Source organism: Sapajus apella, unplaced genomic scaffold (assembly GCF_009761245.1).
Source record: "Sapajus apella isolate SASKATOON/1434 unplaced genomic scaffold, GSC_monkey_1.0 scaffold1, whole genome shotgun sequence".
Taxonomy (NCBI): domain Eukaryota; kingdom Metazoa; phylum Chordata; class Mammalia; order Primates; family Cebidae; genus Sapajus; species Sapajus apella.
The window spans coordinates 6,263,627-6,277,656 of NW_022436941.1; the positions used below are offsets into that span (position 1 = coordinate 6,263,627).

Consider the following 14,030-nt stretch of genomic DNA (forward strand, 5'->3'; position numbering starts at 1 on the left):
GCTGGTGGATCATGAGGTCAAGAGATCGAGACCATCCTGGTCAACACGGTGAAACCCCGTCTCTACTAAAAATACAAAAATTAGCCAGGTGTGGTGGTGCATGCCTGTAATTCCAGCTACTCAGGAGGCTGAGGCAGGAGAATTGCTTGAACTCAAGAGGCGGAGGTTGCAGTGAGCTGAGATCGAAACACTGCACTCCAGCCTGACAGACAGAACGAGACTCTGTCTCAAAAAAAAAAAAAAAAAATCCACAAAGAAAAGAAAAAAAGAGTGTGACAAAGGCTGACTGACAGAACCTTGACTCCTGATTCTAGCCTACATCTTCCTCAGCTGAGCCCAGCCCAGTGCAACCCAGCTTTGTCCTGACATGGGTGGGTGGAGTAGGGGGAGAGGTGTTAAAAGTGCACCCACCCATTTTCTCTTGCAATCCTGTATGTGAATTCCATTTCTTTTCATTTCCTGCAAAGGCGGCACTTTGGAGCCAGCATCTCCCAGAGCATTAAAAGCAGGAGCTGTGGATTCAAGGGTAATGGGTTCAAATCTTAGCTCCTCTCCTCATAGACCAGGGACCTTGGGAAAGACATACCTCTCAGAGGACATAAAGTGGAGCTGGCTTTTTACGTAAATGTCCTGAATTTAAAATGTTGGCAACTGAGTCAGAATTTTTACAACACTTTGAAAGGGCCAAACTAAACACATCTGTGGGCCAGAATCAGCTGGTGAGAATAAATAAGAACAGTGTAAAGCCCTCAGCACGGTGGCTAGAGGTCCATATGGGTGCCAGTTAGTAATACCATGGCAGACTTGGACCAGGTCGGAGAGTCCCAGAGGAGGGGCTCCTAAAAAAGAGGCAGGAAGGAAGGTGCCCTAGAAAGGACTCTCGACTGCCCAGTGACCAACAGGTGACTGTCAGCATGCAGACCTACACCCCGCACCGAGTCCATTCCCCACCCAACCTTGTCCTCCACGAAACACCCACAGTGCCTGGGGATTGTTCTGCGTCGGGGCTGTCCCATGGGAGGCTATTACTAAGGGAGCAGGTAACTAGGCTTGAGAGGGAAGCCGCTGTTTTGTGAGTGCAGCTTCTTTCCTTTAAACCGTCTTCCAAAGCCCTCCTTGCTCCAGCGAGCCCCCACCATCACGGTGGTTGATGAGGCCTGGGGCCACACTGTGTCAGCTTTTTGCCCCATGAATCACCCTCCTTGCAGACTCAGGAAGGACTCCTTTCCCAAAGCTGAAATCCAGGACTGCAAACACACGTGGGGGTGTAGGTGCTTAGATGTGACCTTGGCCTCTGGTTTTTCTTCTCCTCAGGGCTCCCCAATCTCCCCCAAAGCAAGGTCTGCTCTGGAAGATTTCAGTGTCACAAAGCACTTGCTTTCGAGAACAGAAAGTGCTCCTGAAATCCTGCCTATAAAGGAGACTCTAGGAAAGAAAGGGTCTCCTTTCCCTGCCGTTTGCACCAGCCCACTGGCACCTCTCATGCAACCCCCAGCATAGGGACACAGGTAGGAAGCTCTCCTTCAAAGTGTGGGTGTCATGGACTCGCCTCAATGAAGCAGAAGCCTCTCTGTGTATCCTTGGCCCCAACAAGTCCACTAGGCTCCGCCTCCAGAACACACCCAATTTCTTTCTATTGTCACCACTGGTCCAAGCCAATCTCATCTTTTGCCTGAACCCCTTGTTCATCTCCCAGCTTCCACTATCACTCCACCCATGTCCAGGCTCCATCCAACTTCCAGGGTGATGTTTAAAAAGCATAAATCAGTCCAGGCGTGGTGGCTCATGCCTGTAATCCCAGCACTTAGGGAGGCCAAAGCAGGTAGATGACTTGAGCCTAGAAGTTCAAGATTACCTGGGCAACATGGCAAATCCCTGACTCTACAAAAAATACAAAAGTTAGTCAGGAGTGGTGGTGTGTGCCTGTGGTCCCAGCTACTGAAGGGGCTGAAGTGCGAGCCCAGGAGGTTAAGGTTGCAGTGAGCTGTGATTATGCTATTGCACTCCAGCCCAGATGACAGAGTGAGACCCTGTCTCCAAACAAAAACAAAAACCAAAAAGGGCCAGTACAGTGGCTCATGCTTATAATCCCAGCACTTTGGGAGACCCAAGTGGGCAATCACTTGAGAGGTCAGGAGTTCGAGACCAGCCTGGCCAATGTGGTGAAACCCCATCTCTACTAAAAATACAAAAATTAGCCAGGCATAGTGGCCGGCACCTATAATCCCGGCTACTCAGGAGGCTGAGGCAAGAGAATTGCTTGAACCCAGGAGACACAGGTTGCAGTGAACTGAGATCCTGAGCAACAGAGTGGGACTCTTGTCTCCAAGAAAAAAAAGTTATAGATCAGAAGCTGGGCATGGTGATGTGCGCCTATAGTCCCAGCTACTTGGAAGGCGAAAGCAGGAGGATCACTTGGGCCCAGGAGTTCAAGGCCAGACTGGGCAACACAGTAAGACCCCATCTCTACAAAAAAATTAAAACAAAATTTCTTTTTTTTTGAGACGGAGTCTCACTCTTATTGCCCAGGCTGGAGTGCAATGGTGCAATCTCGGCTCACTGTAACCTCCTGCTTCCAGGTTCAAGTGGTTCTCCTGCCTCAGCCTCCTGATTAGCTGGGATTACAGGCGCCTGCCATCACACCCTGCTAATTTTTGTATTTTTAGTAGAGACAGGTTTCACTATGTTGGTCAGGCTAGCCTCGAACTCCTGATCTCAGGTGATCCACCCACTTCAGCCTCCCGAAGTGCTAGGATTACAGGCGTGAGCCACTGCGCCCAGCCCAAAATAAAAATTTTAAAGGGCATAAATCAGATCACATCATGCCTCTACTGAAAATCTTCAAAGGCTTCATAGATCAAAGGACAAATCTTAAGCTCCTGACCACAAGACCCTACAGAATCTGGCCCTTGCCACCTGGATAAGTTCATATTGACCACTATCCCCTTCCTCACCACCTTCTAGCCATGCTGGGCTCCTTTCATTTCCTTGAACAAGCCAAAGATTCCAGATTCCATCCTTCAAGACCTGTGCACAGGTTGTACTCCACTCTGCCTATAATATTACTCTATGTAGTCTATGCATGTCCGACTCTTCAATCTTTGGGTTTAAGCTTAACTGTGGCCTATGTCAGTCTATGCTCATCGCCCTATCTGAAGAAATTCACCCCCTAGTGTCCACAGAATACCCATCCCAGCTGTGCTTGTTGAGCTACTTGTTGCATGTCCTTTTCCTTGGAATGTGTTCCACAAAGAGTAACGAGCATTCCATCTAGACTCCGGCCAGGACCCCAGTGACCCCTCCCATGACACCCAGCACATACTAGGGAATGCTGAGTGTGCTCTTGCTCCCTGCCCGAGAAGTGTTGGGACCACACAGTCCAGCTGGCCTGCCTGTGGCTTGCTGGAACAAACACCCCAGCCGAAGATTTTGCCCTTGTTTTCACAGCCTGCCTTCCCCGTCTTAACCTCACACATTTTCCAGGAGGCTTTATTTGGTTGGGCTCCTGGCTAATGATCAATGTCAACTCAGTAATAGGGCAGCAATTTGGTGGCAGATGTTTTCTTGGCAGCACTAGTGATTGGTCTTAGTGGGTGCCTCAGGTCTGGACTTAAAACGCCAATGCCCAATGCCAGCCCCCTTTAAAGACCTCTCTGCAAATAAACTCAAATAAACACCCTGGGCCTCCATTAACGCCCTTCCAGCTGACCCTGGGAACAGTGGGTCTTTCAGGCCTGCTACTGCAGCCACTCCCTGGGCAGTTAAAACACCCCAACCTGGCCTCCGGCCTCTCCTCTCCCGGGGCCACCAGGCCTGGCCTGCCCGCCACCACGCAGCAGGACTTCGCCCTCCTCCTTAAAAAGAGGGGAAAAAGGGCTTTCAAGCAGGCAATTTACCATTCCAGACACAATCTTTCAAAGAGAAACAAAAACTCTCCCTGTCTGAGGCAGACCGCGAAGGCGTGTGTGTAATAAGATGCTAATACAATTTAATGATATTTCGGCTGGAAAACCTGTCCTCAGAGCCTCCTTGTGTTGGGAAGGCCAGACATTCAGAAAACAAGAGCTGCACACTCTTAAACCGCTTTAAACAGGGGTCACAGCCCCACTCTTTCCTATCTCTCATTAACTTTAATGCCTTCTCAGGGACAGTAATTGCAGTTACAAAAATGATTTTGTACACAGAGTAGAGGGCTGCTGCCTAGGATCCTCCAATTGGCTTCCCGGACCTGCTTCTCCAAGCCTAGGGGAGCCCGAACCCTGCTCCAACACCCGCCACCACCTGTCTGCAACTTCAAGTGTCCCAGAGGGGACCCAGCTCCCTTTGAAGACACTGCCCACACCCACCCTCCAGACCAGTTCTGGGGACATACCAAGGGGGTGCTGGGAGAATGAGAAGGCTCTGTCTACTTTGTTCTTCAGAACCTTCTCACCCTACTTTTGTCCCAGAGAGGGCAGAGCTCAGTCCACTGGCTCCCACATCGGCTGCCCATTGGCACCTGCAGCATCCTTCGGATCCCTTCTGCAGAGAAGGGAGCTGGCTCTCTGGCCTAGCCTAAAGGTGAGAGATCAAAGGTCAAAGCTACATTGAGGCCCTCTCCAGGTAGAGTAAGGATGACTAGTACTAATCAAGTGCTTATCACATGCCTGGCTTTGGGCTTAGTCTTTTTTTATGCAATCACTTATTCTGTACATGAGATAGGTACTGTTATTAATGCTATCTGCAGAAAGTGCTCCTTGTAACATAAGAACTGAGGTAGTTGGTAATTGCACAGCCTGGATGGTATACACCATCCCCAGTGGACTAAAGTGTACAGACCTGCAAGTTCCAGGGTGTGGGTGTGAATATTCCAGATCCCTATAAGCTGAGAGGAGCTCTGAGCTGTGACCTACAATTGTAAGCTTTTGAGTCACATGGTAAGGGTCCTATCTGGAGGACAGGGCAAGCCAAAGGTATCCTGCTCCCCAACTCTGACCTGGCCTCCCCATCAGAGAACCTAAAGGGAGAACTGAGAGGTCCCAAAGAGCCTGCTGCATGCGCTATGAAGAATTTGGACTAGAAGCCTCTTACCTGTGTCATGAGCATAAGACAACTGCCTTCCTGTTAAAAGGAACACAGGGTTACAGCCAGAATACCCTAACCCCCAACCTCAAGGACATGGGAGTCAGTGTCCAAGGCCTAACTTCAAGACTCTGTGGTGCATCTAGGGCCTGGAGACCGGCAGTCCCACCTCACCAGTCAATGAAAGCTAAGTGGAGATTTCTTGGACCACTGTTAGTGGCTCTTTAGCCAGGCAATTTAGGGAAAGGAAAAGCATTTTGGATGGGAAAACATTCTGGAAACATTTGCTGCATCCTGAGCCCAAACAACTCTATCCTTAAACACTTCATCTCCAAAAGTGCTGGGGAGACCCTTGGCCAAACAGTTTCAAAACCAACATTCACTGCAAGTCCTGCTGCCTGGGGCGAGGACTTCCCTCTGTGAGACATTTGCTGCAGAACCAAAAGCTTTTCTCTTCCAAACAACAGCCAACAGCACTTGGGACAACCTAAAGGGCTCCAGATCAAACAAACATCGCTTTTTTCTCCTACCATGCAAACTTTCTCAATAAATTATTCGCCCACTTCGGATCAAAGCCTGTTTTTGCAGCCTGTGACCTAAAAAGCAAATAGCATCTCTTAAACATGAAAGCCCTCCTCCCTGCCTGGGTCAGCTTTATTACTCATTCCTTCCCCCTTACAGTTATTCTGTTGTTATTTTCCTCCTTTGCTTCTGCGAGTCCCAACCCGTCCAGGGAAGATGGGACAGGACGGACGGTGCGTTCATCTGGGGCCCTGGGGTGAGAGAGAAAGTCAGGGTAGGGGAGAAGCCCTGGGAACCCAGGAAACAAAGCCAGGCCCGGTTGGCAGCTCCCTGCCCAGCCGTTTTGCCAAATGTCCTACTGGGAATTTTACCAGTGAAGGCAGGGAGTTAAAGCCACTCCGAGAGGAGGGGCCATGCGGCCCTACACCTCCCAGGCGCAGGACTCAGTTTGCAAGCATAAATGCTAAGGGGGCGTCCTGACAGCCTGTCTGGGATCAGATCTCAGAGGTCCTCCTTCCAACAAAGGCAAGGCACGGCCCACCCAGCCCCTTCCTAGCCGCTTTGGAACCGCTCTGAATGGAAATATGACACCTCTCAATGACCCCCTACAAACTCTGACCCAGGATAAAACTTTGTGCCTCGAAATCCTGCAGAAAATGAGCCGGGGGTGCTAGAAGCAGTGGCGAGGTTTTTAAACCTGCAGAGACCAGAATCACCGACCGCAGTCTGCCTTTGACATAGGGCAAAGACACCTGGTGACCCTTCACTTCCCCCAGCCTCCAGCAAGAGGCCAACGGCCAAGCTGGTTAAAAAGTGCCCAGGCCAGCGGCAGTGGCTGAGGGGACTGGGAGGGGAGTTGAGCGCGCCTCCAGCCCGCCCCTGGAGGCAGTCCGCGGGACCGCAGGCTGGAGGCGCGCCGGCGTGATTCCGACAGCGGGAGCCGGGAGGAGGAGCCGGAGGAGGCTGCGGGGGGCTCCGGCCCAGGCGAAGGAAGGGCAAGAGGCTCTGCGGACCAGGGGCGGCGCTGGGAGGTGGGTGGGCTTGACGCTCCGGTCGGGGGAAGGGTTTAAGAGACGCCGGGAAGAGCAGCCGAGCCTCGGGGCGGGAGGAGGGGCGTGGGTAGCCGTGTGCAGTAGGGTACAGGGCTGGGCCTCTGGAAGCTAGAGTGAAGCCTTCCTGGCTGTCTCGCAGGCATTCCCATCCTCCGGCAGAACAGCTGAGAATCGCCAAGTTGACCCCTCTCATCCATTGGCCGAGAAGAGAGGGTGTTTCAGGACCCAGGGATGGGCGGGAAGAAACCATGGGGAGCCACAAGTCTGCACCCAGGCGGGGAGGAGGCGGGCGGGCGCCGCTCCGCAGGCGCAGGCGAGTGGGTGGGAAGGGAGAGGGAGAGGGAGGAAGGAGGTGAGGCCGGGAAGATGCCACTGCCGGGGGCGGGGCGGGGCCGGGGATCCGGCACAGGGACTGCAGCAGTGCTTGGTGGGGGCGGGAGCTGCAATGTCACTCATTTGAGTCAGGTGTGTGCGTCCCAAACGGGGTCCGCCACAAGCCCGCATCTTCCTAGTAACACCCAGGGCGCAGGGGCAGAGGGCAGGGGACTGCGGATCCGTCCCTGAAGCGGGACGCGAACCGGCAGAGTTGGAAGAAGGTAAACAAGGGCCACGCCCCCTGCCGTCGCCCCGCGGGCGCGCACCCGCCGCTCCGGCCGCCGCCGGTACATTTCCACTCTCCCAGCGCCTCTCCCCCGCCGGACTCCCGCGCGGCCCCGGAGGTGGGGGCTGTCCCCGACCCCAGTCCGCGCCCCTGGCGCCAAGGCTCCGCACCCTCCATACTCACCTGGAAAGGGTGGCCCCCGCCCCTCCAAAAAACTGTCTAATTTGTGCAGAGCCTCCAAGCCCAGGAGCCGAGCATGCTGCCCCCGCGTGCAGCGCCCGCGTGCACCGGGCCGGGAGAGGGGGCGACAGGGCGGAGGCGGTGGCCCCCGGAAGGTGTCTGGGACCGGACCGGCTGCACGTGAGCCCAGCGCGAGGTCATGTGCACCGGCTCAGCCCGGTTCGCCGCCCGGACGTGCTGCGTATCAACAAAATGAAACTCGGGGAGGCAGGAGGGCAGATAGCTCCCGGTTCTCAGAGCCCCCGCCCCGGCCACTCAACCTCCCCACCGGACTCATCTCTCGCTGCAGCCCCTACGCCCGGCCGGAGCCCGCGGGGCAAGTTGCAGCCCTGGCGCGCCCCCGCCCTCCCGCGCCCCCTCCGACCCGGGGGCGCTTTGCCGCAGTCATTAATAAAGAAGGTCGCCAAGCTCACCCTTCCAAAAGTTGTTGCTGCATGCGCCCCTCTCAGCCTCCCTGCACTGTACTCTTTAAAACACGACTGACCAACATGCGCAATCTCTCTCCCCTGTGCTGTGCATCCCCCCCCCCTCCGCGCTGGCTTCCTAGAACAGGCAGCCAGCAGGAGAGAGAGGGAGCGAGCGAGCAAGAGAGCGAGGGAGCGAGGAGCGCTGGCAGATCTGTTGCAAAAACACCAAATAATGTCGTGGAGATGCGCAGGGCCCATCCGCCGGGGGCTGGATCTTACCTTGCTCCGCGGTACCCCCCTGAGGGGCGCTGCCCGCGGCTACGCGCCGCTGCAGGGACCGGCGCGGGAAGGATGCTCCCGAAGCCGGGAGCTCCTGGGGCCGGCGCGGGAGGGCGGGGGGCGCTCATCCATCCGGGGTCGCGGCGAGGGAGGCGGCGGGGCCCGTGGCGTCCCCGGCCCCACGCCCCCCGCCGGGGACAGTCAGCCCGCCAGACCTGAGCGGGTGCCACTAGGAGTGGGCGCAAAGTAACTCCATGGACGCTACTCACCCCCCCAAAAAATAGCCTCCAACTGCGATGGCCGCGGTCGGCACCATTCACCAACCCCCTGTGTATGTTTCTGTTTCTTTTTAAACCAAGACTTCCTTGTGATCTCTTTAGAAAAAAAAAAAAAAAATGTGTTGGGGTGGGGGTGGGGTGGGGGCGGGCAGGAGGAGCGAGGGAGGGGGAGTAGCCACTTTTTTCTTATTCACTCTGATCTCCGCTCCCGACACCCCCCGTCACCGCCCCCCCCCCGCCCAGTTGTTTGGCTCCAGCGGGGAGTCCAGGTAGCCTTGCGGGCCCAGTGGGGGGAGGGTGCCCTGCCTCGCCGCGCCCCCACCACGCCTGCTCGCACCCTGGGCCCGGACTCCCCATGGACTCTGGGGCGCCCCCAGCCCGCCCCGTCCCCAGGGCCGGGCCCGAGCGGCGGCTGCGCCCATGCAAGTCCCATCAGGTCTGCTCACACTTCACACACTCACACACATACCCCGCCCCTCCACTCTTTCACTCACACTTTCTGCTCACACCCCGCCCCCTACGCGCCCCAGACCCAGGCGGCGCCCCCCGCAACCTTAAAAAAAAAAAAAAAGCAAGCTTATACTTAAAAAAATCTTTTGGCGCCATATTAATGACGTACTTAAAATTTGCCATTTCTCCCTGCGTCAAAAAGACGTTTCTTTGCAAATAACAGCCTGGAGGCGACACTCGCGGAGGGAACGAGGTTTGCACTGAGCACCCCGCCCCCCGGGGCTCTAGCGCTGGAAGACCCTCGCCCTAGGCCCTGCTTTTGAATCGCTGGTTTTAAAATGCGAATCGAATAAATCGCGTGGCGTTTCGCAGCGCCAGAAGTGAGCAGAAAGTGCTGGCAGGAGGGGAGGGGAGGGGATGGGCGCACGCGAGTCTTGGGGAGGGGGCGCGGCCCTCCTCCCCGCACCCACTCCAAATGTAAAACTAACATTCCGGGCGGGGGAAACTTGAAATTGTAGGCTACCTCAAGAAAAGAGGGGCGGTCCGTAGAGAGGGTCCCCATTGGGCTCGTCGCCCCCTCCCCCCTCCCGGGTGCCTCCTGGGGCCTAGCGCTGCCCCGCATTTCCGGGGGGTGGAGAAGCCAGCGATGGGTGGGTAGGTGGCTGGCTGCACATCCTGGCCCCAGTAGGATTTTGCCCCGGGGCGACCCCTTCCCCCTTGCTCTTCCTTCCCATTACCCCGAAAGGGTTAAAAACCGAGGGGTAACTTCCAAAGGCTGGCACATGGCGAGGAAGCAGGGCGCCCCTCTCCCCACCCTTCGCCTCCTCGCCCCTCCTCCTCCGGCTCCACTTCCCGACTTGACCTTGTGGTGCACAAACAGTGCGCTCGGATCCTCGCAGTTTCTGGAAGAAGAGCCTGCGCTCGCCAGGCGGGCGGGCTGTCGGGCTGCTAGCCGGTGGTGGCGGGGCCTTGGGTCTGTTCCCGGAGCCGCGGGCCACACCCACCCAACCCGCTGCGCCCGCCGAGCTCACCTTCTCTCGAGGAAGGGGAAGGACTGGCCTCCTGGTTGGGGAGGGATGGGGGGCTCAAGCTTCAATCTCTTCGGAATGCCTGGGAGGGGGTGGTCTGTCCTCGGGAGCAGGTTGTGGGGAGCCTGGCCTAATATCCCCAAAGCACAGTGGCCAACTTTTTCTTCCCCCTCATGCTCGACTGCCCCTCAAAGATGATCCAATAATTTTTCAGCTCACCTTTGGCTTTGAAGGCACGTGGGTGAGTTGTGAATGGACACAGGAGTAGCCTTCCCTCTCCAAGACTGAAGGTTGTTTATTCTTTCTTTCCCCTCCACCCCCTTCCATGGGAAGACAAATATTCAATTTACATAAGATGACATTTATGTGACAATTAAGAAGATTCCCCGATGGAATGTTGTGAACACATTTGCTTATAGGAGAAATAAATCTAATAATAAACAAACTCATAATAACAGCACAAATCCTCCGGCAGGGCGGATTGTCTACCCAACAAAGAGGGAGATGATGGATGCTGAAATAAGCAGTTTTTGCAACAAGAAAGAAATATGAGCTCAAAGAGAGTCACTGCAACATTTCTTCTTCCTTGGCCTTCATTCACAAAGTCTGAGGAGAATTGTCTGGCAAGAGGATGATCTGGGTATAACCTCCCAGTTAGACTTGACTGTGGCTCTCAGTGGTCAATTGGTGGGATTTTTCCCTAGCCAAGCTCAGAGTCTGAAAACAGGTGTTGCAAACTTGGAGTGCGTAACAAAATGGTTAAATACTTAGGTTCTAATCCTGGCTTTGCAGTTCAGAAGCTGTGTGATGTGGGCAAGTGAATTCATCTCCTTTGGACTCTTTCCTCTTGGGTAGAATGGGGTGGTTGGAGGGTTCCTGAGGCCGTGTGTGCACATGTACATATATGTATGTATGTACATATACATGTGGTATGTGTAAAGCAGCACCTGGCTCAGGGTGCACAGTGCCCATTAGCACTTTGCCAGCTACCTAAGAGGGTTTCTTTAGGAAGGGTAAAATTGTTCTGCAAAGCTTCATGGTCAAGGTCCCAATGACTGTCTCAGCCACATATCTAGGGGTGGGAGTGAGGGCACCAGTTTACGGTGGCACAGTCTAAAGAGATGATCTCCAGAGACAGATGAGGGAGGGGTGACCATTTAAAGTGCACCTGCTCTGCACTGGTCACTTTGGGAGCCATTCCATCTCCTTCTCCCCCAAACGCCTTCTTACCTGTTCAGAAAGGTTTAGTAACTTAACCACAGCCACACAGCTAGTAAGTGCTGGCAGAATTGACTCCTAGATCTAGCTGACCTTGAGACCTAATGTGGTTTCTATTTTACCACACTGCCAGAAATAAAAAGTATTACTATTATTGCTTTGATTGGGGATGGGGGTTCTGCTTGCTGTCTTGGCAAGAAAGAGGTTTATAAGCGGCACTTTGCCTCTGAGGTGGTTCACTGACTTGGGGTGAGACCCAGGCCTTCTAATGAGCTCTTGAAAATACCTCTTGCTTAGGACTGGAAGTCCTGTGAAAATCCTTGGATTTCCACAGCTCTCTGCTGCTGTTTAAGGTTAACCTTGGAAGCTTTAACAGAGTGATAACGATAAAGCTAATTGTAACTCCTTAATCTTTATTAAAAGTCTCACAAATCATTCATTAACTTTTTTTTTCCTTTTTCCACAATCCATACTTTGGATATAATCATTAATTAACTTTTTACAGGAAAGAAATGAGAAGAAACAGAGTTCTTGGAAATGTAATCATTCGTTTTTTTCCACAGCCCTCCCCGATGGCAGGCACCATTCTTGGTGTTGGGGACGCAGCACACACAAACAAAAATAAATACGTAAAAAATAAACAATAAATGAGGGGCAGGGCAGGGAGAGCATCAGGAAAAATAGCCTGTGGATGCTGGACTGAATACCTAGGTGTTGGGATGATCTGTGCAACAAACCACCACGGCACACGTTTACCTATGTAACAAACATGTACATCCTTCACATGTACCCCGGAACCTAAACAAAAAAGGGTAAAAATGTTAGCTGCTAGAGTGAGCAGGTTAAGACTGGACATGATTTTATTCTAAATTCCAAAAAATAAATATATATTACGTTTGAAAGTGATTAAGTGCTGTCGAGAAACTCTTAAGTAGGAAAGGGTGATACACAATGTGGGAGCACAGTTTTAAATAAAATAGTCAGGGAAGGGCTCACCGAGAAGGCAGTATTTGAGAAAAGGAGGTAAAGGAGCGAACTGTGTATAGGAGTATGTGTGTATGTACATGGGGGAAGGGAAGCCAGCTGTTCTTAACCTGGAGACCGCAGACTCTCCTCTCCATGGGTCTGTGGATAGAATTCAGAGGATCTTGACCTTACATGAGGAAAAAATTACACCTTTATTTTCACTAATTAAAATGTAGCATGTTCTTCAATTATGGATACAGATAACAAATCAGTGATATTAACAGCACCTGTGATATTATTGTTGGTAGAAATCAGATATTTTCATATCAGTAGAGTTGTTGCACATATCTTAAAATATCATTACACTTCACAAGTAATTTATTGAAAAAATATTGTTTTACTCATCACTACTTCAAAATCATGATGCTAGCTGTTGTAGTTTTTTTTTTTTTTTGAGACGAAGTGTCACTCTGTCATCAGGCTGGAGTACAGTGGCATCATCTCAGTTCACTGCAACCTCCAACTCCCTGGTTCAAGCAATTCTCCTGCCTCAGCCTCCCGAGTAGCTGGGATTACAGGCACGTGCCACCATGCCCAGATAATTTTTGTATTTTTAGTAGAGATGGGGTTTCACCATGTTGGCCAGGATGGTCTCGATCTCCTGACCTCATGATCCACCTGCCTCTGTATCTCTTGTAATTTAATGAATTAATAAAGAAACACATATATTATATATTTTAAAATATTTTATGGGCCGGGCGCGGTGGCTCAAGCCTGTAATCCCAGCACTTTGGGAGGCCGAGGCGGGTGGATCACGAGGTCAAGAGATCGAGACCATCCTGGTCAACACGGTGAAACCCCGTCTCTACTAAAAATACAAAAAATTAGCTGGGCATGGTGGCGCGTACCTATAATCCCAGCTACTCAGGAGGCTGAGGCAGGAGAATTGCCTGAACCCAGGAGGCGGAGGTTGCGGTGAGCCGAGATCGCGCCATTGCACTCCAGCCTGGGTAACAAGAGCGAAACTCTGTCTCAAAAAAAAAAAAAAAAAATTTTTGAGAGTTGTATTTCAATACAATTGGTTTTCTTTATAATTTATGGAACTTATTTTATGGATTTAAAGATACTGTACTCAGGAGTCCACAGGTGTCACAGACTGCGAAAACAGTCCATGGCACATGCACAAAAAAGGTTAAGAACCAACTAGAGACCAGCAAGTCCAATGCCTCTGAGGCAGGAATGTGTTTAATATGTAAATGAAAGAGATTACATAGGGCCTTGTAGGTCATTGTTAGGAATTTGGCTTTTGCTGGAGTGATAAGGAGGGTTTTGAGCAGACGACTGACATGATCTGACTCTGGGTTTTACAGGTCACTCAGGTGTTGCGTGGAGAACAAAGAGGCAAAGCAGAAGCAGGAAGCCCAGTTAGGAGACCACCTGAATAAACCAGGTGAGAGATGATTGGACCAGAGTGGTAGCAATGGAAGTGGTGAAAAGTAGTCATCTGTATTTTGAAGGTAACTCTGCCAGGATTTGCTGGTAGAGTGCAAGAAAAAGAAACAAATTGAGGACAACGATAAGCGTTTTACTTGAACTAATGGAGAGATTCGGTTGTCATTAACTGAGATGGGAGAAGCTGGAAGGAGTAGGTTTTAGGGGATTAGGAGCTCAGTGTTGGGCATATGAAGCTTAAGATGCCTATTGGACATCCAAGTGCAGCCATTGACAGGCAGCAAGACATGACAGCCTCAGCTCAGGGGCAAGGTCTGGGCTAAAGATAATATTTGAGAGTGGTCAGCGAACAGATGGATGGCATTTAAATTTGAGATTATCAACTAAGTGAATATAGGAAGAGAAGGCGCTTGGCTTCACGGGCTCGGTGGCTCACACCTGTAATGCCAGCACTTTGGGAGACCGAGGCAGGCAGA

The 14,030-nt window shown here is 52.3% G+C and overlaps 1 protein-coding gene and 1 long non-coding RNA gene across 13 annotated transcripts in view; one reads left to right on the forward strand and one right to left on the reverse strand.

The window, feature by feature from the left end:
- JADE2 (jade family PHD finger 2) overlaps nucleotides 1–10,021 on the reverse strand; it is a 60,071-nt gene extending 50,050 nt beyond the window's left edge. The window contains exons 1-3 of one of the 12 annotated variants that reach the window (XM_032250108.1): nucleotides 8,163–8,425; nucleotides 5,741–5,834; nucleotides 5,071–5,100 (exon numbers count right to left, since the gene is read on the reverse strand). In XM_032250108.1, coding sequence (XP_032105999.1) covers nucleotides 5,071–5,100; nucleotides 5,741–5,834; nucleotides 8,163–8,290 — 252 coding nt within the window. In that variant the 5' untranslated portion in view covers nucleotides 8,291–8,425. The other 11 variants (XM_032250300.1, XM_032250470.1, XM_032250231.1 and 8 more) reach the window with 11 other exon arrangements.
- LOC116531867 lies at nucleotides 6,481–7,888 on the forward strand. Its single transcript, XR_004260632.1, has 2 exons — nucleotides 6,481–6,614; nucleotides 6,775–7,888. It is a non-coding gene; the product is annotated as an uncharacterized LOC116531867 (long non-coding RNA).
- Nucleotides 10,022–14,030: the final 4,009 nt, after the last annotated feature.